The sequence below is a fragment of the Callorhinchus milii genome, unplaced genomic scaffold, assembly GCF_018977255.1.
Source record: "Callorhinchus milii isolate IMCB2004 unplaced genomic scaffold, IMCB_Cmil_1.0 Scaffold4, whole genome shotgun sequence".
NCBI classification, from domain to species: domain Eukaryota; kingdom Metazoa; phylum Chordata; class Chondrichthyes; order Chimaeriformes; family Callorhinchidae; genus Callorhinchus; species Callorhinchus milii.
In genome coordinates this window covers 34,051,934-34,078,460 of record NW_024704745.1, presented here as the reverse complement: position 1 = coordinate 34,078,460, position 26,527 = coordinate 34,051,934, and the positions used below count along the sequence as shown (strand labels likewise).

General features: G+C 38.9%; 1 protein-coding gene across 1 annotated transcript in view; it reads right to left on the bottom strand.

Annotated features, from left to right (window-relative positions):
* Positions 1-11: 11 nt before the first annotated feature.
* slain1a (SLAIN motif family, member 1a) overlaps positions 12-26,527 on the bottom strand; it is a gene marked incomplete at its 3' end in the record, with an annotated part of 43,461 nt that continues 16,945 nt past the window's right edge. The window contains 3 exon segments of the mRNA XM_042334102.1: positions 12-344; positions 3,186-3,332; positions 7,234-7,383. Of these exon segments, the coding sequence (XP_042190036.1) occupies positions 12-344; positions 3,186-3,332; positions 7,234-7,383 (630 nt within the window).

Sequence of the window (26,527 nt, the reverse complement as noted above, 5' to 3'; positions counted from 1 at the left end):
TAGACGTTTACCTGCATTTGGTCTGTACTGCTGTTGATCCGATATGTGAGTTGATGGGTAATAGGTTGGATAACCACTGGAATGTAAGTAGGAGGGAGGGGTGGGACCTCTTCTGCATTCTCTAATGCTGGCAAAAGTCTGTGAATGTGGTAAACTTCGTAAAGGTGGAGAGCACCTTGTGAGCCGAGGCTGGGGAGGAAGATGATCAAATTCCTCCTCATCTTCTAAACTGTAGCAGTCATACTCCTGATCACTGCCAGTCCCTCGCCTTCCTGAATACAATGAGGTGCTGGAGCTGCGTTGGGAGGCAGTTGTCGAAGTGGAAGCATAATCCTGTCTTAGACCTGGTGAGCAGAAAAGAAACAGAGGAAAAATAAGTAGCAGTTTCCACCTGTGTGCAGAAGTAATTTAAAGAATGAACCTCAAATAAAATGCCAATTCCATGGTCAAATTCTGCAATACAACAGCTTGCATTTATATAGAGCCCCTCACCAGGGATGCGTCAAGAAGGATTTGACAGTGGCTGAGCACAATGCTAAAACCGAAAGCTCAAAATAGTTAATAAAATGTGATATGCTATTCAGTGTACGGTAGTACAAAATGTATCTTATGTAAAAATATATTTAAAGTATTCTAGAAAACTAATAATCCAAAGATTTAAGATAGTCCTTTTAGGATTTAACTCACTGACGATTAAACCGGTGATGTACAACAACAAGATTACATTTGTATAGCGCCTTTCACGTCGGGAGGATGTCCCAAGGCTCTGGACAGTGTACAGCATTTCAGACCCGAGCTGGGGTCAGGGGTGGAGAAGGGAGGGGAGGTGAAGGCGGGTGACTAATGGAATGGTCGAAGAGGATAATATGTACGTGGTAATGTTATAATTAAATATTGTTTTACAAAAAAATGGCATCAGATAGAGTATTAAGGAAACGGATAACGTCTATAGATAGCAAGCAATTCCAAAGCAAACTTCAATTTCATCTCCTTTGTGCACATTTTTGGGAAATCATTTCTAATTAAATCTTGCTTAAGATCAATTTTCTTCCCAGTTAATAACTGATCTTATAAATAAGATATTTAAACCATATTGATGCAAAAAATATGAAAATTAATGGTCACCACAAACAATCTATAGTTTCAGAAGCAGAGATAAAGCACATATAAATATTTTTAGAAAGAAATTTCAAACATTTATTTAAGAATCCTTGGAAAAATATGACATGAAATAATTCTTCCAAAGGAATAGTAGCTTACTACATTTTAATTAGGGATCATATAACTGCAATATATGTAGGAAAAGTAATAGCACACACTGACTGGGGGGAAATGGGCAAAAATTAAAACTACATGGTTCGGAGAAACTGTTAATATAAAATAATCACAAAAGATTTTCAAAAGATTATTCCAATCTGCAATTATATTCTGAAGAAAGTGTTTATCATTGTTACACATGTGTCTTTGATTTCTGCCCAGAAAAATAAAGAACAAAGAGGTCAAATCAAATGCAGGACTTATATTAATAATACTTAAATTTGATATAGTGCTATATCACATTGAAACATCTCAAAACACATCATGTGATTTACTGTAGTGACTGTATATTTTGTAGGCAAACAATTCAACCAATCTGCAAGCAGCAATGTTCCATAAACAGCCACAAAGTGAATGATATATTCTTCCTTCCGGAGGATTGTTACCTATGACGCCAGGAGAGAAACGCCTTTCTATTTTTGAATAGTGCAATGGAATCTTTAACATCCAACTCAATTTAACATAGGCACCTTCAACAACAACAAGATTACATTCATATTTCGCCTTTCACGTCGGGAGGACGTCCCAAGGCGCTGGACAGTGTATAGCATTTCAGACCCGAGCTGGGGTCAGGTGGGGAGAAGGGAGGGGAGGGGAATGGGAGTGGCCGATGGCATGGTCGAAGAGGAGGGTCTTGAGGCGAGACTTGAAGGAGGCTAAGGAGGGGGCGAGGTGGAGTCAGTGGGGGTTGGAAATCCAGAGGTTGGGGGCAGAGTGGTTGAAGGCTCTCCCACCAATGGTGGGGCGAGTGAGTCGGGGGTTAGGAGCAGGCAGGAGCCGGCTGAGCGAAGGGAGCGGGCGAGTTGATAGGGGGTTAGGAGGTCGCAGAGGTAAGGTGGGGCAAGGCCATGAAGGTGAGGATCAGGATCTTGAACTGGATCCTCTAAAGGATAGGGAGCCAATGGAGTCGGGTGAGAATGGGGGAGATGGGGTCATGGAGTTTGGTGCAGGAGAGGACACGGGCTGCAGAGTTCTGGATTATCTACAGCCTGTGGAGGGAGGAGTTGGGAAGGCTGACAAGCAGGGCAATGGGACAGCACTCCTCTAGCACTGCATTGCAGTGTCAGCATAGAGTCTAAGTTCAAAGTCACAACTTGGGACTTGAACTCACAACCTTCTAACTCAGAGGGAAGAGTGTTACCAACTGAGCCAGGCTGACATGTAATTTTAAGTGCTATATGCCTCAGTATTTGGAAATGCAGGAGTAATCTATTAATGTTGCTCAGCATTTCTTTTGGTCAGCCGGGTGTCTGACACATGAGGAAACCCTTCACTATGCTTAAGAGTATCCAAACCAAACTGAGAGTTCAATGCATCTCACCAACCCATGGAAATTCCAGAGATATTTATTGGAATGGAATGGTGCACTCTTTCCCTGGAGGGACACATCATGCTTACCTAATTCTGGAAAGTATGAGGCGCAGGTTGGCAAGAGCGAATGCTTGGAGTCTAACCAGCTAAAACTGCAGTTTGTCATTGAGAGCAACTTTTCCTGTTGCATGTCCAACTAGGGCTACCCTAGCCGTTAGGGATTTGGCTTGCAGGATTAACAGGAGCTGAGTGAAAAGAGTCCCTGCTCTCAGTGACTGGTCTGCCCCTCCAAGTCCTATCGATGAGCCATCCTGGCTGTGCTGCTTTAGGGGTGCTCTAGAATATGATAGACACCCCTGATTCAGAAACCGTACTACCGAGGCCGCTACAGAGAGCTGGCTCGATTCTGGCAGTCCATTGCCAAACATGTCACCATGGAGCCAGTGGCAAAGAGGAGTCAATTCAAAACCTAAAGCATAATAATTAGATAACAACACCTTCTTAACACGACAACAACATTCCTTGACTTAAAATTAAACTATTGATGTGACACTTACTTTCCTCTTGTAGCCTTGCCATGATCTGGACATCGGTCAGGTCTTGTAGTTTATAACCCATAGAGATGGACTCATCATCTAGCTCAGAAGTGCTCAGTTCACTGTCTAAGGATGACTGGGGGCTGAGTGGAAGATTTCTTATAAAACCTATGAATAGATGTTAAATAAAACCAAGTCACAATAAATAAAGGATTGCATTTTGTTAGCTAACAAAAAAAAAGAGGGAAAAACCTGAGGTTACACAAGTTGAGATTCTGAAAACTTTTTAAACCATCTTTCAAAAAAGAGGAATTTAACAGCACAGAAGGCAATTCTATACTTAATAAATAATAATAATAACAATAATCCTTGTATTTAATATAGCACCTTATCATGTCTTCGAGACATCTCAAAGTGCTTCACAGAATATACTATAAAGTGAATTGACTATATGGTGGGCGAAAAGCGGCAGCCAATTGCGTACACTCGTGTCCCGCAAACAGTCGTGGATTGAAGTGACCAATTTTTTTTTGAAGAAATTATTACCCCCAGAAAAGCGATCCGTTAATTGCCTAACAACCAGGTTCCTACTTACTGCTAGCTCAACAGAGGCATGTGGAGTAAGAAAACTTGCTCAAAAATTCACCCTGCCGGGAGTCAAACCCAGGTCGCTCGCTTGCGAGGCGAGTGCTCTAACCACTGAGCTATAGGACTCCAATTCTACCTGAGAGAGAGAGAAACCAGATTGCCAGGATACAGGAAGAAAATAGCATTGTGCTCAGGGGCAACTTGAAAAAAATCTCATACTCCATTTATGCATTCCATAAATCATAGAAAATACATATTTTTAAATATCCTTATAAACTGTCTATAATTTTTCTCAGAGGCCAAATATTTTTTTCTATTATGTCATCACCATTGACAGGTATCTGGCCCATGATTTTGGTGTGATTTAATCAATTTAAAAGTAAGTAGTTTAAAGTAAGTTATATGGTGCAACTGGCTTAAGTAACAAATGTGGGTCCATTCAACTATTGGCAAAGATACAAATATTTGATTTAAATTAAATCATTCCACACTGCTCTCTCACACCTCAGAACAGGTCAAAGCAACCCTCTCTTAGGCTTAGTAATAAAATAAGAATTTTCTTTGAACCAGCAGAATTGGCTTTGTAAAGCTCATCGATTAAGAATATGGAGAATATAAAGCATTTATTGCATGTGTATGGCAACCTTTAGGGATTGGGTCAGAGCAAGAAAAATCCATTACTGTTGTTCATACATAGAATGTGAAGTAGTTTTATCAAGAACAGCTTGCATTTATAAGAAAAGCGGTGTTGGTGTGCAGGCTTTTCAAAAGAATACCAAGAAGAAACAATTTTATTAGCCTATTAGTAAAAGTGTCATTAAGATGGAAAAGATCCAATATATTCTTTAGAAAACTGCTTTGCTTTTTCAGAATTGAAATTGAATAGTAAAGGCTCATGTGAAGGATTTACAGATGTTATCGATGCAGATCTGCAAATATTGAACTTAGCAAAAAACACACAATAAATGTAACTAAAATTTAAGGCATTAGCATTCTATGTAGCTCAAAAAAAAGTATCACTTTTTAAAGTTTTTAAAAATCAACAAGGTCTAAATTGGAGCTGAAAACTGAGCTAGATACAACATTACAATATTAAGAGTGCACATGAGTATCGCAGTGAAAGGAAAATCTTGTTTTGACTGACTGACATATGGGGAAAACCATCACCATTCTCAAGAATATCCAAACCAGAATGAGAGTTCTAAAATGATATGTCACGTACACATGGAAATTTCCATGGTCTGGAATGGGATTTGAAGTCCCACATCCGGCTTACCTAATTCTGCAGAATATTAATAAGAATAAGAATAATAATCCTTGCATTTGATATAGCGCTTTTCACGTCTTCTCGATGTCTCAAAGCGCTTCACTGAATAGACTGTAAAGTGAATTAACTGTATATTTGTGGGCAAAACGCAGCAACCAATTGCTCACAACAGTGTCCCACAAACAGTCGTGGATTGAAAATGACCAATTTATTATTGTTTTGTTTTGGAGGGATTATTATTAGGTGCAAGTTGGCAAGAGCTAAGGCTTGGGGACCTCAGAGTGTGTGTTGTGATACTGTTGGAGTTTAACCTGCTCAAACTGCATAACTTGTTATTGAGAGCATTGTCTGGCAAGCTTCCCAGTGCTTGTCTTGGTCTGACTTGCAAGGTTAACAGAATCTGAATGGGAAGCTTCCCTTCTGACTGGTCTGTCATTAGCAGTTCCCTGGAGTACCGTGACCTGCCTGGCTCAGGAAATGGACTACCAAGATTGACACAGAGGGCTGACTTGATTCTGATATTCAGTGGCCGAGGAAAATCATAGGTAATTACTTCTGGTAAATTTTATGTCAATGAAACATTAACAAAGTTGAACTGATTTTGAAGAAAACAGTTTTAAAAAATGTCAGCAATTACTTTGTAACAGATGAGGGTGTTATGTTGACTTTTTTAAGACATTATGCTGGACACATCAATACATTGCTGAGCAAATGAAACTCCCCTGCATCAAAGTCTGGATAAAGGTGACTTCTATATCTACTTGGCCATCTTCCATTAATGATTGACTATGGGATCCTGAATCAAGAGAGAGCTCCTTCCATGTAGAGAAAACACATAGAATCAGGAATAAGGCATTTAACCCATCAATCCTGCTCCATTGTATTAGTTCCTGATAATTCTTCATCAATTGATTTCTCCCTATTTTCCATATCCTATTCTTATAGCTAGCCTCAATGACCACTTATTAATCTTGTGCATGATCTTACTTGGCAATTTTTTTGTCCTCATAAAAAGGAAGATTTGTGAAACAGACAAAGATGTTGGCTTGTAATAGTCCTGAAGCAAGTTTGCTGCCTCAGCAATTTGAGGTTCAAATTAGCTTTCAAGCTGCTGGAGTCTCTGTTGAGATTTTCATGGCAACTGGACAAAAACACACACTACGTGTGGCTGGTATTAGGCAAGGCCGTAGTCACATGAACAGATTCTGAAGACGTTTTGTTGAATTTATGCCACGATTTCAGTAATGTAGTTAGCTCAAGTTAATAAGAGGGGGAAAAAAGAGTATAACGTTACAGCAGTGAAAAACAGCTACATTTACAGAGTCAGCAAAGAACTGTAAATCTTTAGTTCATATGATAGCAGCTGCCAGTTGAACTACAAATATGGCAAACTCAGTGTATTAGTATTTTTGCTGAAAGATTTGAGTTTCCCACATTATGCCAAATTTGCTGTAATAGAGACTGAAAAAGGCCATTTTGTTCAGGAGCTTTTGATGTATCTGTTAAAAGAAAATCAAAAAATATTGCTACATATATATGATGTATTGTAATTTGGTAGCTTCCAAATACAAAGCATTGGTTTGTATACCCCTCCAAGTCTTATTATTGAGCTGGATTAACAATAATGTCTGAGTTACTGCAGGCAGTTTAGAGTTTCCTTGAATGTCACCTGTCGACCTCTTTCTGAGGAGGATATTTTTAGATACAATGTTCATTTTATGGAAAAGGGTGAAGAACTGATGGATCAAAAAGCATTTTAACACAAATCGTTCAGATCCCAAATTCGATCCCATTTGATTAAGATAGTCAGGATGTTTGACCAATAAAAGATACTAACTATACTTAACATTCATCATCAGTTTAACACATTTAAAAAGGAAATGTCTGGAGTATAGTATGTGTAGTTTATTTGCTCAGGTGGTATCCTAGCAACATCATTGAGCTTTTCATTCAGTCTTTGCACACAATCACAGTATCTTTCTTCAATTTACCTCACGATTCTTAGCAACAAGCACAAATGCAATAGTTCACTTTTCACTTTTTTTGTTTCCATAAGTTCAAGATTCACAAATTTCAATCTAAACAGAGGTTTTCATGTTTTTTGTAGGTTTTCCTTTACTGACTCATATTAAGAGCTACATGCAAATAGAAGATTACATGCAACACTGATACCCAGGGAAAGAAACACATTGACACAATTAGTTAATACTCTACCTGGTCTTTCGGGATTTAGTAACGGTTTAGTAATCGGTTTGTAGATGCTCTGGGAACTAAACCCACTGGTGTATGGGCTATTACCAGCCATCGGGCTATTGGGAAAGGCTGAGCCATAAGGACTCGAAAAGAGACTCTTCCAACGGTTGGCTTTTGTGGAAAACAAGCAAAGACACAGAGTTAGTTTTGAGAAAGCCTACATGAAATGCTAGTTAACAAACAAAACACACAGTAAAGTAACTCATATTTTCTGAAAATTACAATTACTTCTGCTTTCCATGTTCACACAGCACCATATTCAACTGCAACATGATTTTTAGCGGTGGCGTCTATGACGATATTCATACCATAAAGTTATTTTTTAAGTCATCAAAACCATCTTGTTCAAAAGGCATGGCAAAGCGAAAATACACATCTGTCTTTAGAGTACACCAGGCAAAGAGCTATAGTTCCTTCTCTTGTGTAGAGACTGGGTAAATAAGTAGTGTGAGGTACAGTGTCTCTATTTCTTTAATAACTGAATTGATGCATTTAAAAGAACAACCAAACAACAACTGAAAACATTCCAAACATAACTGTACCTGGTGTGAGATGCCAAATGCTAATTCTACACATTCACCAGCAATACCATCCCAATCCATTCAGTGGTCCATTGGGGAAGCAGGAACACCTAATAACCTCAAAAAACACATCTGTCACTGTATCCAACTCTAAAGGAGTGTGGAGGACAGCACTACCTGAGATTTGAAAACATGATTTAAAATATCCTACCTATCCAGCAGAGAGTTGAAAGACTAAACCTCCAGGCAAGGTTTTGTTAAAAATAGCATTTATTTTACAACATAATGTAATGTTCACAAAGGAAAAATGTTTGATCTGAGCAGAGATTTACCTTGCTCCTACAAATGTATTTTGATTCCTTTCAGAGTAATTTTGCATTCCCATAAAATCCAGGCTCTGATTACATCAATGTGAATGAAGATTGGATGCAAGATTGTACGCTGAGTGAAAAGAGGGCCTCAATTTGACAACATGGGGATTTTGGTCTATATTAACTTAAGGCAACTGCCCGGGCCTTTTTGTGATTAACTTATTCCCCAGCAGAAAAGAAGTTCTATGAATTTTGATTGTGCAAGATACCAAACTGTGTTACCTTTGTAGACATAAGGAGACATAAAGAAGTCACCTAACGATGGGAGACTGAAACTTATACATCTCAGAGGACAATAAAACTAAACATTAATTCTTGTTTGGAGTAATATAATGGAACCAATTGTTGCTGAATGTTGAACAATTGTACTGGAGGCATTTAGGGATGAGCACTTATGCCAAGGTATCCAGCCTGCTTCAAAAGGTAGTAAACACTCTGAGACTCCACCCAGCGTGGAGGGCGATATATAAACACAAGTTGTTGTTGTTGTTGTAGTACTCTTGCTTCTGAGTCAGAAGATTGTGGATTCAAGTCCTACATTGTCAGAGGTGCCATCATCAGATGAGATGTTAAACCAAGGTTCCAACCGAGACAAGTTGGTTGACTTAGGTTACCGGTATTGAGGCCTGGACAATGGATTCATTTAAGAATCACTTGCAAGGCGAGTGCTCTAACCACTGAGCTACAGGAATATACCAATAATTGTGGAGCTGTGAGGTTTAGAAGCAGCTGCAGAAACTATAGCCTTAAGAACAAAAACTATTTTAATCTGATAGCTAAGTACAGTTGTAACCATAAAATACTTCACGTACAACAACAACCACAAATTACATTTTTATAGCACCTTACACATCGGGAGGACGTCCCAAGGCAAAGAGAAGGGTCTTGAGATGTGTCTTGAAGGAAACAAGGGAGGGAGCAAGGCGAAGGGACTGTGGAGTGGAGTTTCAAAGGGTGGGGGCAGAGAGGTGGGGGCATACAGGCGTACGTATCACTTGGTACATATCATTTGGTAACATGGAGTATTTTACTCTTTCTCTCTCAAAAGCAAGACTTCATGTTTTACAGTTTGTAAGTCTGTGTTGGATGAGCAGTTGCAGTCAGTTGAAGTAAATTCTCACTATTCGTATGGCATCTGTCCTATTCATAAAATGGATAATAATAGCATACCACAAACAAAACTGCTTTTAGATAGGGCCATTCATGTGGAAAAAAAAATCTCAAAGTGAAGAAGGCTCTTCGACCCATTTCATCTTTCATAACACTCACCTTACTTTAAAGTATAGATCAAGCTATTTTGTAAATGAGTCCACTGTCCTAGCTTTAACTATCTTTCCAAATAACCAGTTCTAGTTGTTGATTTTGCTAAATGCAAAGAATTATTTCCAAGTGTCTGCCCAAAAATTCTGAATCTGGGGCCTCACTGCAGCATTAATGTATTTCAAGCATTGTTTGGCTTTAAATCTTTTATATGTCTGTAAGGTCCACTCTTAAGTGGATAGGCCCTACCTTATCTACTTCCTCATCATATTCATAGCTCATCTCTCTAGTCCTGAACTTCATTGTTCTCCTCTGCAGTTCCTTTGGGCCTGGAAAGCCTTACGTTATGTTACAAGAATACTTCAGGTGCAGTCTGCCAGCTTCAGCATATCACATGGGAAACTGAACTAAAGTGAATTGGCAGTATAATGTAGAACCCTGTTTGCATTGTGTATTGCCATTTCACAATATTTGCACAAACGCCTCCAGGTTTCTTTCAACTTCCCTCTTGGAAAGTTCTGTTCCATCCAAGAAGTGCATATGCCTCCTATTTTTATTTTTCTATTCTACAACCTAGAAGCTGAGGGCGTTATCTGTCAAGCTTTACTAATAAGATTTTGGCTGGCTTCTCTGATCCCATAATTGTTCTCTCCCTCCACCCAACTTGATGTCATCTACAAATTTAACTATTCTGAATTTACTGTGAATCATGCTCATCTACAAAGGAGGCATTCTAGTCGGGACCATGTTATCAAGCTCCTCTTACGTCTATCACTATAGTCAGCCAGTTACTATCCTATGAATATATTCATATCATACCCTTAAAGCACACTGATTTAATCCATTTATTTAAGTTTTAGTTTTGTTTTCATTCCCTTGAGTGTATCTATAAACTCTACTTTGTTAACGCTACAATCTCAGAGTTCAGGCAAAGTGCGATGGATGTCACAGAATTAGTATTATTGGCACATTAATCTTTTATATCTTTGTCATTTCGCTTTGTGACTTGTAAGGTCAAAACAATTGATTTTTCCAAACCGTTTGCACATTTAGTTTGGAATTATTAAAATAACCCCTTAAGAATTTGAGGCCATGAACATTCACTTAAAAAGAATGAAGGAGAAATCAAAGAGAATTAGATTGGGACTGTTTATTTTATTAAAACACTCAGATGTGCATTATTGAGCAGACTATTGTCTGAACAGAGTATGCATATCCAGCTACTTAAAATGTACCCTTCACCCATCAATACTGAGATTATACCATAAATGCTATGTTCAGAGCTTTGCCTTGATATCTTACTCACCATAATTTTGGTTCACCCGCTTGTGGTTTTATATCTTAAATGCTTCAATAATTTACCATTGGATTCAGGAAGATTATGGAGAAAAATACATTTAGAAACAATTTGATCTATAGTTCTGGAAGACAGGATATATGCTGATTGTGCAGTATTACCTTGCCATCCACCCCTCTTGACTCTAACTCCCTGCTTGGATGCAAACCCTTCACTGTTCAGCATCTTGGGACATCCTCCAGACATGAAAGGCGCTAAATAAATGCAATTTATTGTTGTTTTGAATTTGGAAATTCCAACTATACTGGCAATACTGACCAACTGGTGTTATTTTTGAAAATTTCAGTTAGAAAGCTGTAAAAATGCAGAATTATACATCATTAGTGTGAAACTGGATTTAGTTTTACATAAAATTACACAGCACAGAAATTGGCCAATTTCCCCAACTAATGTGCACTGGTGTTTAACACTCTACGCAAGCCCCCACCCCTCTTATACATTGCCCACTCATAAACTCTTCTATTCCGTTCTCCTTGAGGAATGCATCAAGTTCCCTCTTAAATAAATGGTTGTTTTTAGTTTCAGCAGAGCTTCTCACATCTATCTGGCTATCTTATATTTATGTCCCTCGTTTTGCACTCACGAACAGTAGACTCAGCCTGTCCACATGCAGTTACTATTCTGTTCGTTTTTATTAACAAAAGAACCCCCAACTCCTCTCATACGAGAATGCAAAATGCTTGCCATATGTGGCAAGTTAGAAAGTCTGTGAACTTTGATCTTAATTTCAATTTGTTCCCTAATGTGCTGAATATTAAATGAATGTCACAATCAAGCTTTTGTTTTTAATTGCTGATGGGCACAGTGGTGTACATATCAATAATCTACTGCATCATTTTGTTGTTTGTGTGTGAAGTTACTGAACTTCATTTGTTTGATAAAATGTATGTAACTCACAGTAATAAACATGTTTTTCACCTTGCATTGTGTACAAAGCTAGTCTTTTTGTGTAGGAAATATGCAGAAAGTGGTGTTGGTGCCTGGGAATAAATTAATTTAGCTATCTCCTGTTGTGAATTAAATACATACATTTAATATTTTTGATGTTGATGAGAAACTCTGCATCTCAGAGTTTCCATAAACGATGGAATTGGAACATATTTATTAGAAGTAAGAACTTTCAAATCTTCAAAACCTGTTTAGACAACAACAGGAGTGTACAACCATAGCCCTTTCCTGAGAAAAAGGAGAAATGTAGCAAGAAAATGAGAAAAAGAGATTTTGATATTAAGCATAAAAAAAACCATGCCCTTTATTCTTTAAGAGGAACTATAATCTTCATTTGAATCTTGTTCAGGATAATTGGCCCATTCATTCATTGTTTTTATATTGTGCATGTTGCTCTTTTAGTATCTGCTACTTATTGTTTAATTTTGTGATCTTATCACTTCTGATTGTGAACCAATGGTCTCTAATGCAATATTATTATTTCAAAGAGAATTTGGTAATGGCATGTGAGACTATGAAAACCTAACAAGCATGGGGTAATTGTCAAGCCCTCAAGAACACAAAATATAAAAAATGTATGATCAAGTGCTCTGGGACGCGACCCTATCTGTATCAATGAAAGCTGTCCTATCAATCAATCAAGCAAGCTGCTATCAATCAACGCTACCCTATCTGTATCAATGCAAGGCACTGTATCAACGCAAGCTGTTGCTGTTACTTCTGTAACACTGGATCGAAAGTTAGCTTACAGGAACAGCCACAAATCTCGGTGTTGGAGAAGATTTTTTAAAAGAATGAAAAGTTAAGATCATGAAGAATGTAGGAAAGATATACTTCTGAAGTAAGGAAACCATCTTGGAGCAGCTGATATTATGAGACATTGTTGATCTGCTAGAGTTCAGAGACAAAGGTTTTTGAGTTTGGTTTTCCGCCGAAGTTCAGCTTCACTTTTATATACCAATTTATCTGTGGCTGCAAATGATGTTCTTTGAATACGTTTGCTGAAGATTGATAAAAAAAACTAATAACCCTTGCATTTGCCTATATCAAATAGGCATTACTGATCACATCACTGAGATGTCCCAAAGTACTTCACAGGATTTTTACTGTGAAGTGTAGTGACTGTATTTTTGTAGGCAAACGCGGCATCCAATTTGCACGCGGCTATGTCCTATAAAGAGCCATGGAGTGAAAGATCAACTTTATTGTTGTCCAGGACACCAGGAGAAACTCCCTTCTCTTTTCGAATAGTGCCATGGGATCTTTAACATTCACCTGAATAGGCAGGAGGTAACTTTATATTAATATTTCATCAAAGGACGGCACTTCTGACGATATGGCACTGGAGTGTCATCTTAGATTGAATTCAAAGTCCTGATGCTTAGTATTGGGCTAGAATGTGCATGTGTAGCTAAAATGAAAGCAAAAAAGTCATCAACAATCCTCACTGCATATATATTAAAAAATCCTATAAAGAGTATATTAATACTATAAAGTATATTATTATACAGTATGTATATAAGTCTAATGGAAAACTTCAATGCTGAAACGTAATTATGTTTGTGTATTTCCATCTGCTTACCAATGTCCCTACTCCACTTACCTGTGTATATAATAATAATCCTTATATTTGATGTAGCGCCTTATCATGTATTCGAGACATCTCAAAGAGCTTCACAGAATATACTGTCGTATTATATTATACATATTATATATAGTATATGGCCTCATTCTGATTTCACCATAATCCTTCAATAAGAGAACAATGTGCATCACACATTTCACCAGATGAGAAGAACAAAGGGAAGACTGGATAGTAGTCCTATTCATGAAGACTGGATCACATTTGAAAAAGGAAGGTTCGGATATGCAAGTATGCCTATAATAAAATGCCAAGTTTGTTTAAATAGAATCAGAATATAAATTGAATATTATTCCATCAACAACAACCATAGTAAAAACTTGCATTCATATAATGCCCTTCACCCAAGATAACATCTCACAGCACTGCACAGTGGTAAGGTTGGCCATCATCAACCTTGACTTCCTAGCCTAAATTGGAGATGGGATTATTTGCCACAAGATAATCTAATGTGGATGCACACTCTCCATACAGATTGTTAGGCCCTGTTGCCACTGAACTAACCTGTACAATTATTCACAAGAATCTTTGTGGCAGCCCACGCAGCAGGAACTGATGCTAGGAAATACTTTTTCAGCCAGATACATGACAGAATTTCCAATGACAGCAGAACTCTGTAGCATGTGAGCACACAAATGGGCAATGAGACAAACATTACATTTTTCAAATGAAAACTTGGAAGATTTTATAATTATAAACTCACTCTGCAAAAATCTGTACATTTATGGACCAATAAAGAATTAGACTTCTTGCTCAACAAGATCTGTAAACTAACAACAACAACAACTTGGATTTATATAGCGCCCTCCATGCCAGACGGCATCTCAGAGCGCTTCACAATAGTTTCCTAAATAAGAGAACCCATCCTAATCTCTCGGTTCACGTATGAATAATGGCTATTTGGGCTGGGTACCAGGAGTACCTGACATCAATTGAACCATGTAACTGTATTAGCCATTAACTCCCTTCATGAGAGATAATTGTGGAAATAAAATTTCAACCATGTAAAATCAATGAGTTTCCTCGTACATGTAAAATAAAATGCCAAGTTTGTTTAAATAGAATCAGAATTGTAAAATTTGCCAATAGAAACACAGAGTCGCCCATGCCAGAGATACTATGCCCATGCCAAAGATCTGTTCATCCCTGTAAGAACATCAATGCATTTCTCATCACACTGTCACCACTCTCGTGCCGTTCCAGTAAAATCTACAAGTCAATGCTCAAATCTATTACTTATATCTGTGCACAATAAAAGCCTAGATTCTGCAGAGCAAAATGTTTAATTGATTGTACTGTGACAAAACAAGTTTCTTTTTTGTGAATATTTGTGACGTCAATATTCACAAACGGCAGAAAACTGATGTAGCCACACTGCACCTGGTAGACCAAGTCTAGTTCACTAGCAGTGCTTTCCTGCAGATGAACTACTTGAAACATTTCATAGCTATTTATCTTGGTACTGCAGTTGACTAAATAATTTATCATCCCATTGGACTTGTCTCTTCATTATCTGTGAAATTAATGTTAACAGCTATACATAGTTATTCTAAAGTTAGAAATATATTATGAAACACATTAAACAGGAGTGGGGGATAAGAATCAGAGAAAGTGACATTTCTGGGCCACAGACATCTTCAACATGAGCATCCACCAAAATTTATCTTATATAAGATTAAAGTCGCTTTGGAGAACAACCTGTATCAGACCATTATCTGTGCTTGGGTCGGATTAAAGCCAACTGAAATCAAACCTCTAACCCAGTTGATTAAGACTACTTGATTATCTCAGACTCACTGCCAGTATAAACCGACATACTCCAGAGCAGGATTTCACTCCAACAGTAGTTCAGATATATGGAATTAAAACCTGATGGCAGAGTTTACACTGAGTTGCCTTCATTGGACCTGCATTATCTACCTGTGAATCAATGCCTGCACTTCAATACAAAAGCTAATAATTAAAAATAATCCTTATTAGCTACAACAACAATTTGCATTTATATAGGAGCTTTCATGCTGGATGGTACCTCGAAGCACTTGTGCCAACTCGAGCACTCAGTGCGACTCTGGCAGTTTGACTCATTCCTTGTTCACATTTCATGTGGTGAGCATCATACTATACAGTAAAACTCATATAAGACATATCAGTCAGATCCATAACATTTAATATGGTTTACCTTAAGTCCGAATAGCACGTAAACTGTGTAAATCGTACAAAATCTAATATAATCAATAATCTGCACTGTGCATGAGTGATTCAACGCAGCTGTTCGTCGGGTTAGGACGACATTTCCCATGTTTCAAAGCAAACAGTAAGTCTAGGAGTAATGGAGGGCGTGGAGCAGCGTTACGAGTTAGGAGATAATTGTTACGAGTAGTGCAAAGAAATCTAAGTGGTTTTGATAGGAAACTGAATGGGACTGAATATCATAGGCGATTATACGATTCATAAAGTTAAGACAGACTTATGCGAGTTTTACTGTGCTACGTTAGTGTAAGCATACAGTGAGCACAACACTACACTAGTTAGTATAACAATGTTGTGAAAACAGTACTATAACTATGTAATGAGCAGAGTACTACACTGTGTCAGAAGGAACATGACATTACCTAAAGTCAAATAATGAACTCTCAAACTCTCACAGTGTTAATGATGATGATGGTTTGGAAACCTTTTTAGTTATTTGACCTGCCCAGGATCAAATAAGTTCAATAGTTAAGGATATTTTCCCCACTTCCACTGTTTTTTCCTTCTTTTTCACTGATACTTTTACACTCATCATCAATTCCTTTCTCTCATCCCCAATATTGTAAGGTCTCACTAAATATGAATGTTTCAGTCCTGAGGTCGATTCTGACTAAAAACTAGTTAACAACAACCTCAGTTTGATGCTGCATTGATAAAACAACTTGAAGCAGGAAAAAGCATATATATTTATACTTTAATGGCCAGGAATGCCACAAAGTGCCTCTGTGCCAGTCAATTTTTTTCTAAAACTATTCAAGAGGTACTCAATGGACTGACCAAGAGCAATTTTGTTTTTAAAGTTCATGAATTTAAATTTATGAATTGAAATCTATCTGCACACTCTATTCTGTTGTAGTGGCAATTTTTTAGTGGCCCAGTTATTCGGCAAACTGGTACCTGTTGAAGCTGGCAGTATGCCGAAGTGTAGTTTAGTGCATAGTGGCCTACTATCTGACCCATTTAAATGCTGGTTACATTTGATGCAAGTGAGGAGTAAATGGGACAGCCAATTCTTTATTAACATTAAAAATGCAAACCAAAGCACCTGCAAACATTTATTTTAAAAAATGTTGAACGTTGACTTTGCACCAAGTGCAAAGCTGGCCACAGGACAGCTGGCCAACTTTTATGGATAGACCAAATGAATTTAAACCACTTTTTCTCTCTTGAACAAAATAGATGACAGGGTGATTTGATAGAGATGCTTAAAATTATGAAAATGTAGTCGTGTACAAAATTCAAAGACAAAAAAGTCAGGAATGCAGCTCCATAACAACAGTATTCCTTCCTAAACTTTCCTCTCTCCTATTCTAAGATCCAAAACCAAAACACCTGCAAACTTTGTGAATTTGTAGGTGATTTTTTGTGATTTTTTTAAACTAAGCTTCCAATAGTTTGTCCCTTTGAGTAACATAAACTTTGGATTTGATTAAGGATATGATTGTGGAAACAGATTTGAAATACGTCACTCAGGTTCTCTGTGGTGTGCTTCACTGCTTGATCTCTCAAAAATGCTAATGAAAGTTGTGATGAGCATTTCAACAGTCTCATTGTTATTCACCACCAATGATAACATTGGAAGAGAAGGAAGAGAAGGAAATGAGCCAACTTCTTAGTAAGGAAGTCGTACTTTTGAAATGTTAAATGTTCATTTTGCACCAATGACACTTTTTTCCCCCAAAACCTATATACAGTAATTTGTTTAGGCAATAAATCTTTTATGCAATACAACAAAACCTCACTAAAGAACACTGCATGTTCTAGGTTTTGCTGCCAATCATCATTGTTCTGTCACAACCAAACCATCACATACATTGAGAATCAGTCCAGTTAACTGCCACATAGTCTGTCAGCATTTGCCTTCCATGTCTTGCTTTTGTAAAGCTCCTCTTTTTAGGATTTTCCACCATTCCTGAAAAATCCAATGTTCATTGTGTTTTCTCTCTTATTTCTGCTTATCCTCTGCTCCCACCTCCCCCCACCCCCCACACACCCCTCTATTCTTCACCTGATGATTCATGCTACAGTAGAATTCCACAGTGCATTTTTCATATGAACCATGGGGGCATCATAGTCAGATCTTAACCTCACCCAATGCTATCAGGAATTGTTAGTTATCGTTCAGGAAGAAGATCACATGTGAATACCATCATAATGGATTTATAACTAAGCCTGATTTGCTTGCTCAAAAAAATACATATACTCATGTATGCGGCCTAGAATGAGATCTATCAAATGAAAAGGTTCTTATCAGTATATACAGCAACTGTGCAAGAATTAAGAAAGTACTTAAACTGCTTGACCAAGACTTCTATAAAAGTAGATGTCCTGAATATTTCAGCACTATGTTCAGAGACCCAATAATGCTTTACATTCCATCCTCGCCCACAATAAATGTTACACACAATGAAAGCGATAATGTAGGCGATTTCCACCCACTGAAATCTTGTAATATTTTTCTCAAGTTCATGTTTAAAGGTTGGTTGCATTACAGTATAAACCTTCACTGCATTCATTGCATTATGATGTATGCAATTTTTTGCACTATAATTGACAGCAAACATGCTACACTTCACGACAGAGAAATGTCAATAGAGTTAGACAACAGACTGCGTTTGTGGTTACAACAGAAGGATCTTAGATGGTCAAACCATTTTCTTGGACCATATATCTTTTATTTAAAACATACTTATACTTGTGCTTAATAATTGTGCTCTGATAAAATGTTAACATTTTTGATGTAGAGAAAAATTGTGGTTGCAATGCCAAGCAGTTCCATACTCTTTAATTGTGCGATATTTATCATTTGTATTTATTAATGCAGTTGTTAACTATAGTTTAAAGATTTAAAGGAAAGATTAACATAACTATAGTTTAAATCTTTAAAATCAAGCAGAGGGGAAAGAAATATGACTGAATTACTCTCCAGGTAAAGAAAAACTTCCTGATGTCTGTCCTGAAACTGTTTTTATTTGCAACTTTAGACCTGTTTTCTCTTGCTCTGCTGTTTCAGTGTATTCAAAAGTACTGTTTGGAGTTTACGATCTCAATCCCATTTAAATTCTTAAGTGTGTCAGACTAGCTCAGTTAGTAACACTTTCACCTCTGAGTCAGAAGATTGTGGGTTCAAGCCCCACTTTGGCACTTGGCACTCATGTAGTCTATGCTGACACGACAATGCAGTACTGGGGGTGTGCTGCAGTCATTCCATTCTACAATGTACCCTGTGAAATGCTTCGGGACATGATGTGAAAGGCACCATAGCAAATGCAAGTATTATTATCATTATTATTATGGTTGTTATGATATACTTCAATAAGGTTCCTTCTGCGATGTCTCTTTTTGAGATTGAAGAGTCCTAGCTTGTCAAATCATAGATAATTCTATTACAACAACAACAATAACAACAAGATTACATTTGTATAACGCCTTTCATGTCGGGAGGACGTCCCAAGGCGCTGCACAGTGTACAGCATTTCAGACCCGAGTTGGGATCAGGTGGGGAGAAGGGAGGGAAGGGGGTTGGCCGATGACATGGTCGAAGAGGAGGGTCTTGAGGCAGAACTTGAAGGAGGCTAAGGAGGGGGCGAGGTGGAGTGACTGGGGGATGGAATTCCAGAGGTTGGGGGCAGAGTGGCTGAAGGCTCTCCCGCCAATGGTGGGACTGGTGGGTCGGGGGACCTTTGGTGTAGGAGAGGACATGGGCTGTAAAGCTCTGGATTATCTGCAGCCTGCGGAGTCCTGTAGCTCAGTGGTTAGAGTACTCGCTTTGCAAGCAAGAGACCTGAGTTCAATTCCAGGCAGGGCGAAACCTTGGGCAGGTTTCCTTACTCCGCACGCCTAATAATAATCCCTCCAAAAGCAAAAACAATAATAAATTGGTCATTTTCAATCTACGACTGTTTGTGGGACATTGCTGTGCGCAATTGGCTGCGGCGTTCACCCCACAAATATACAGTCAATTCACTTTACAGTGCGTTCTGTGAAGCACTTTGGGATGTCCTCCCGACGTGAAAAGCGCTATATCAAATGCAAGGAATATTATTATTATTATTAGCCTGTGGAGCGAGGAGTTGGGAAGGCCGACAAGCAGGGCGTTTGCATAGTCGAGCCTGGAGGTGATGAAGGCATGAACTAGAGTTTCAGCGGCCTGAGGGGTGAGGTAGTGGTGGAGTTGGGTGATGTTACGGAGGTGAGGGAAGGCAGAGCGAGTCATGGCTTGGATGTGGGGGAGAAAAGACAATTGAGGGTTGAACAAGACACCTAGGTTCCTGACTGCCTTGGTGAGTTGTAGTGTGCAACCATGGTGGTTGATGCTGCCAGAGCCTGAGGTGCAGAGGCGCTGGCAGTGGACAAGGACAGGAGGGCCTCAGTCTTGTTCACATTCAACTGTTGGAAATTTGCCCTCATCCAGGACTTGATGTCCGACAGGCAGTCTGTCAGGACAGCAGTGGTCCTGGAGTTGAGGTTGAAGGCAGAAAAATAGAGTTGGGTGTCATCCGCATACATGTGGAAGTTGACCTCATGTCTGCGGATGATGTCACCAAGAGGGAGCATGTAAATATTAAAGAGGAGAGGGCCAAGGACAGAGCCTTGGGGGACGCCAGAAGTGACAGTGCAGGGGCTGGAGGAGAAACCGTTAGAGGCAACAAAGTGGAGACGGTCAGAGAGATAGAAATCGAACCAGGCAAGGACAGGTCCGTGAAGATTGAGTAAAGTGGAGAGGCGGTGTTTGAGGATGGAGTGGTCGACAGTGCCGAAGGCTGCAGATAGGTCGAGGAGGACAAGGAGGCAGAGGGAGCCCTGATCACAGATGTTCAGAATGTCATCAGTGACTTTGACCAGGGCTGTTTCCGTGCTGTGGGCAGTGTGGAAGCCGGATTGGAGGGGTTCAAAGAGGGAATGGAGAGAAAGAAAGGAGCGGAGCTGGGACACGATGACTTGTTCCAGGACCTTGGTTAGAGATGGGGCAGTAGCTGGAGAGGAGGGATGGGTCCAGGGAAAGTTTTTTCAAAATGGGGCTGATGACGGCTGTTTTTAGGGGGGTGGGAACTGAACCAGTGGACAAGGAGAGGTTGATGACGTTAGATAGGAGAGGGGCCAGAAGGTGGAGTTGGGAGATGAGAAGAGAGGTGGGGATGGGATCGAGGGAGCAGGTGGTGGGTTTGAGTTTACGGACAGTCGTGGTGAGGGAGGAGGGAGAGATCGGTTGAAAGAGTATAGGGGGAATGGTTGTGGGGTGGGTCATGAGGGAGAGGTGATGTGGGGATGGCTGTGGACAGGGCTGAGGTGGCTGAATGTATCCCCTCGATTTTAGATTCGAGGAAGTCCAGCATCTCCTCACAGTTGGAGTTTGAGGAGAGGATGGGCGAGGTATGGGAAGGTGGACAGAGGAGACGGTTTGTGATGGAAAAGAGATGCCTGGTGTTGTCCTTTGCTTCCAAGATAACCTTGGAGTAGAAGGAGGATTTGGCAGAAACAAGAGCGAGACGGTAGGTCTATTAATCATCCTTATTGCTCTCCTTTGTACTACTTCTAGAGCCTTGGCACCTCCCTTGTGTCACGATGATCAGTACTCCAGATGCAGACTGATTATCTGCCTAATTCTATAGACAGTATATATTTTATAGACAAATACATTAGAGTCAGCTAAGGTTATGGAAAGGGCAGGTAAGTGGGGCCGAAGGGATTGCTCCTGAAGAAGCTGGTGCAAACACAATGGGTTGGATGGGCTTCTTCTGTGCTGTAAAGTTCTATGATTCTATAACCAGAGCCTTAGACACCTACAGTATGACTTCTGGGTATCTGAACTCAGATGATTTGGCAATATAGCCAGCAATCTGTTTGCTTTGTGTTTGCTGCTTCATAGTCTTGGCATGATGAGCTCCAGCTATTGATTTCAACAACTGGACAAATACTGATAGCATTCAAAATGTGCATATTAACATCGCAGCATTAAGAATATATTGTGGAGTGGAGCACAAAGCTGCAGTACTATTTTTCTTTTTTTCCTATTCTGTTTGTTGTCATTTATTGTTCCTGTCACCATACACTATTTCCCATTCAAAACTCAGGCAAATGCTCTGTTGCAGAGCTGCTCCCAATTCCAGTTTTAAACCTACAGGATGAACTTGCATGACAGTACCCAGAAGTAATCAGTTCAAATTGTGCTCAGATCTCCATCCCTCTGGGATGCACCTTATTACATCCAGATGCCCTCATTGACATCAGAAGCTTGGCAGCAGTCACAGTTCGGGGATTGGGGAAGAAGTGAGGTACTTAAGTCACATCATTCAGCCACACAGTGAATGTAAATTTGCTGCTGCTAAAACAATATCCTCAAATCATAAATTTGTAATATAAAATAGCAATACAAATGACTTTTGTCAGTCCCTAGATAATAATAATCCTTGCATTTGATATAGCGCTTTTTCAAGTCTTCTAGACGTCTCAAAGTACTTCAAAGAATATACTGTAAAGTGAATTTGACTGTATATTTGTGGGCGAAACGTGGCAGCCAATTGTGCACAGCAGTGTCCCACAAACAGTCATGGATTGAAGTGATCAATTTATTATTTTTTTATTTTTTTATTGAGGGATTATTATCAGGCGTGTGGAGTAAAGAAACTCGCCCATAGTTTCGCCCTGCCGGGAATCAAACCCAGCTCTCTCACTTGCAAGGCAAGTACTCTAACCACTAAGCTGCAGGACTCCACAACTAATAAGCACAAATAGGTGGCACCTTTAAGATGTTGTCACAGCCTTACTGTTGTCATCAGTATACAGAAAAATGACTGTCTGTTTGCTAAATGTTTCGTCAGAGCACCAGTGTTGACACAATATATGTGGACTTTCTTAGTTGAAAGAATAAGATTTTTTCCCAGACATCAAAGCTTTTATTGTGTAGTGTTTCAACATCTATTTCTTGACTTTCTTCTGATGAAAACGAATAAGCTTCAATTCCCTTGCAGTGCACAAACAGCATACATTTGAGCACAATAAGAGCTATTCATGGTGAATTGCAATGACGACCATCTACTAGGCCTTAAAATACAATGCACCAGTCATTAAGCCTTTGGCATAACTCAAATTCACTGCAGTCTCCGTCCTTGCCATTATTATAAATGTAGCACATTAATTCTTTCACTGGTATGTTACCAAGCAAGAATTTTTCTGCAGAAAATTCAAGACTTCCTAAACATGCGCCTGAACATGTAAATCTTCAGATGGGGTGGAGAAAGCGCTTTTAAGAAATCAATAGCGTAAATGGTAGTTTGCAGCAGAACAAGCGCCTCGGGATTTAAAGTACATCTGGCTCCTCAAGGGAATTCAACCTAAGTTATTTTAATGCTCAAGTCGACCTCCAGGTCCAAGCTGAGGTATTGCATGTTATGTACATGGAGAGGGTTACCCGTAAAGAGATGCACTTTGCATCCAAGCTGCTTGTTCCAGTGTCAAGGCACCATCTACACTGCTCTCCTCCCAATGTGCATCCATAATTCCTAATGCAGCTACATTATGAGGGAGTTTTTTCAATAATCTTTTTTTGCCCTATATATTATGCCACTAAAATGCAACAAGTTTTTATACAAGGGAATCACATGTACTTCATAAAAAACATTGCTGTGTTTAGAAATCAGATACTTTGTGCTGTATCAAGTCAGAATTCTGAATTCCCCAACGGATGTCTTAACAACAAAATAACTTCAATAGGCAAACCTCAATCCAGCATTAACGTCTAGAATTTTTTTTTAAAAAAGCCTATATAATGGTCATTGTTAAATTTGCGATTGAAAACCTGAAATTGGGACACACTATATAATCCAGGTATCCTGCCCCATACATTTTGCTTCTTAAGTATTAAACAGCAACATTGCCAGACATCCAGATGATCATTGTCTTCAATTTCAGGCTAATATTTTACACTGTGAATTAAAGCTCACTTGCGAGTACTCTATGGATTTTGTGAGTTCTCAAATTGTTTGGTTAACTTCAAAAGAGTTATAATTCCCACATTCCAAACGAACAAAAACATGAGAAATTGGAAGTCGTCTGTTCACGGTTCATTCTGTCCCAGTTATTCTTGAAGAAAACATTATAATCTTGGAATAAACTAGGGCAATTCTTGCTGCAGTAACATTGCCTTCACCTAACTGAAGTTGTTATGCAGTTATGATTGGATGTATTAACTGTTATTGAGGCCCAATATGGCTTCCCATCAATGCTAATAATAATTTTTGGTTAGCCATGTGTATGACACACGTGACAATCCATCACTGTGCTTGAGTATCTTAACCAGACATAGTTCCACATGTGCATGCCACCAACATGTGGAAATTCCCTTTGGACTAGAATGTGCACTCTATCCCTGGAAAGAAATACCCTGCATAATCTAATTCCTGAGAATATTAGGCGCAGGTTGGCAAGAGCTAAGGCTTGGGGACCCCAGAGTATGCATTTGAGTAGTAATAGAGTCTAACCTTCTAAAAGCACATAGCACTGTTTGGCAAGCTTTCTGCTGTTTGTCCAGCTAGGACGACTCTATCAGGTTAAGCCTTCGACGTGTAGGGTTACCAGGAGCCAATTTGGAAGAAGTCCTGTCCCTGTCTACCCCTCCAAATCCTACTGATGTATCAGGCTGACTGGTCTGACCTTGGAGTACTGCAGACAAACCTAGTTAAAGTGCCTCACGTAAAAAAGTTTATTTTATAATCTCTCTTAAATAGCTTGACAACAAAATAAAATGGCACCTGAAGAAATCAGATCAAAGGGGTGCAAAAATAAAAATTTTCAACACATGTTACAAATGCACACACACACAGAAGTGTGAAGGATAGTTCTTATATGGAAAAATCATGCAAAATGTTCACCCATTTTTTAAAATCTAACTGTATACAATACAAATGTTGTGCTAAAGTTAATTATCAGCACACTCCTCTGTATAAGTCCACTTACCAGTCAACACTAATCCCCAGCTTAGGTACCCAGCAAACAGTGTTACGTGCTTTGAAGCATCCTCCCAACTTGAAAGGTGCTATATCAATGTAAATTGTATTGTAGTGTATATCTTTTGGACTTAGGTGGTTACATGGTTAATTTCTGTTGAAAGGGAAATAGCCCTTCTCCACCGGTTTACCTTCCGTGCAATTTACACACTACAGAATTACGCTATGAATTACCTTAAAATATCATATAAAACAGTATTCATAATTCTTTTCTCGGCAATGACTTCGATGCAGAGTTTTGCTCAAAGAGTTTCTACAAGAAGGAATAACAGAACCCAAATGCTACTATAATTATAATAAAATGCATTTCAGTATCTGAGATCTAATATAAGCACAAACTAAATTCAGCTTTTTTTAAACAAAAAAGCATTATGAGATGGATTTGCTTTATGTCAGAAGCAATTAATTCCACAATTTCCCTTAATTGTCAGGATGCTGTATGCTGCACCATTCCCAAGATAAACCACACTGGAAATTTCCAAACTGATTTTCTTACGGTAACAAAGAAAAAGACAGGAACAACCATTGCAGAATGCAAGAAATTCCACTCCCTTTCTCTCATAGCCCTTAATTGCTTACTTCAACAAAAATCTATCACATTACATCTTGCATACCTACTTCCACTGAAACAAATACTAATAATGGTTGGTATATGAAATGGAAAGCTCAAACTGGTACTGATATGAAACTGGACACAAGGCACATTGGGGTAGAAATTCCAAGACCCAAATGATACTTGGGTAAAGGGGTGGTGATCCCATGGATATTTTTGCCAAAATATGAACAAAAATTTACATAAAAATTCTGTTTTTCAATATTATTGTTTAGTGGGGTCTGACCACAGCCGAATAAAAGCAGTTTTCAGAATTAATCTGTGACCCATTCATCAAGCACAATAAGATGATGATTGCTGCCTGGACGTGTCAGCGTGGATATTCACTGTTCACGTCTTCCTGATATGAAAGGCGCTATATAAATGCAATTTATTGTTGTTTTAATGGTAAAGATTTAATGGTAAATGGTATAGAGGTAAAGATATTTGCTAGTGGTTCTAGGGTATGCTGCCTACTATTCCAAAGGATCTGGATACAGCAAAACAAATTACATTTATATCGTGCTTTTCACCTCAAGAGGACGTCCCAAGGCGCCAGACAGTCAGAGATACGGTCTGGATACAGAAGAAATGAAACAACTTCCTACTTAGAAGAAATAATGCAACCCACGTAGATATTGTGGGACCTTTCCTTTGGGCTGAATACAATATCAATTTCAGAATTCTCCCATAAAATATACATGATATATAAATTCAATCAAAACATTGCATTTCTATCCATTACAGCTCATTGGGGACCAAATAAATAATTGATTAATTAACAAATTGAAACTCATAGAAATTAAGCACTTGGTTAATGGAATTATCATTGAGCCAACTCATCTAGGCTCAACTCTGCAGTGAGGCCATGTCACTGTCTCTCTCACAGATCCTTTCTCCTATGGATCAGATCTACAAAAACATGTTCCTATGGATCAGGTCTACAAAAACATAAAGACTGATGAAGGTATATGGACTTTCAGAAGGTGTTTGGTAAGATACAACATAATTGACAAGTTAGCAAAATTGAGACAGGATAAAAGGAACAGTGTCAGCATGGATACAAAATTGGCTGGGAGACAGAAAGCAGAGGGTATGGTGAATGGTTGTTTTTCAGACTGGAGGGAAGTATACAGTCGTGTCCCCCAAGAGTCGGTAGGTCCAATGCTATTGATATACATAAAAATGACTTGGACTTGGATATAGAGAGCAAAATTGTAAAGTTTGCAGATGATACAAAACTTGGGAACGAAGCCTGCAGGAGCACATAGATAGACTGGTGAAATGGCAGATACATAGCAGATGAAGA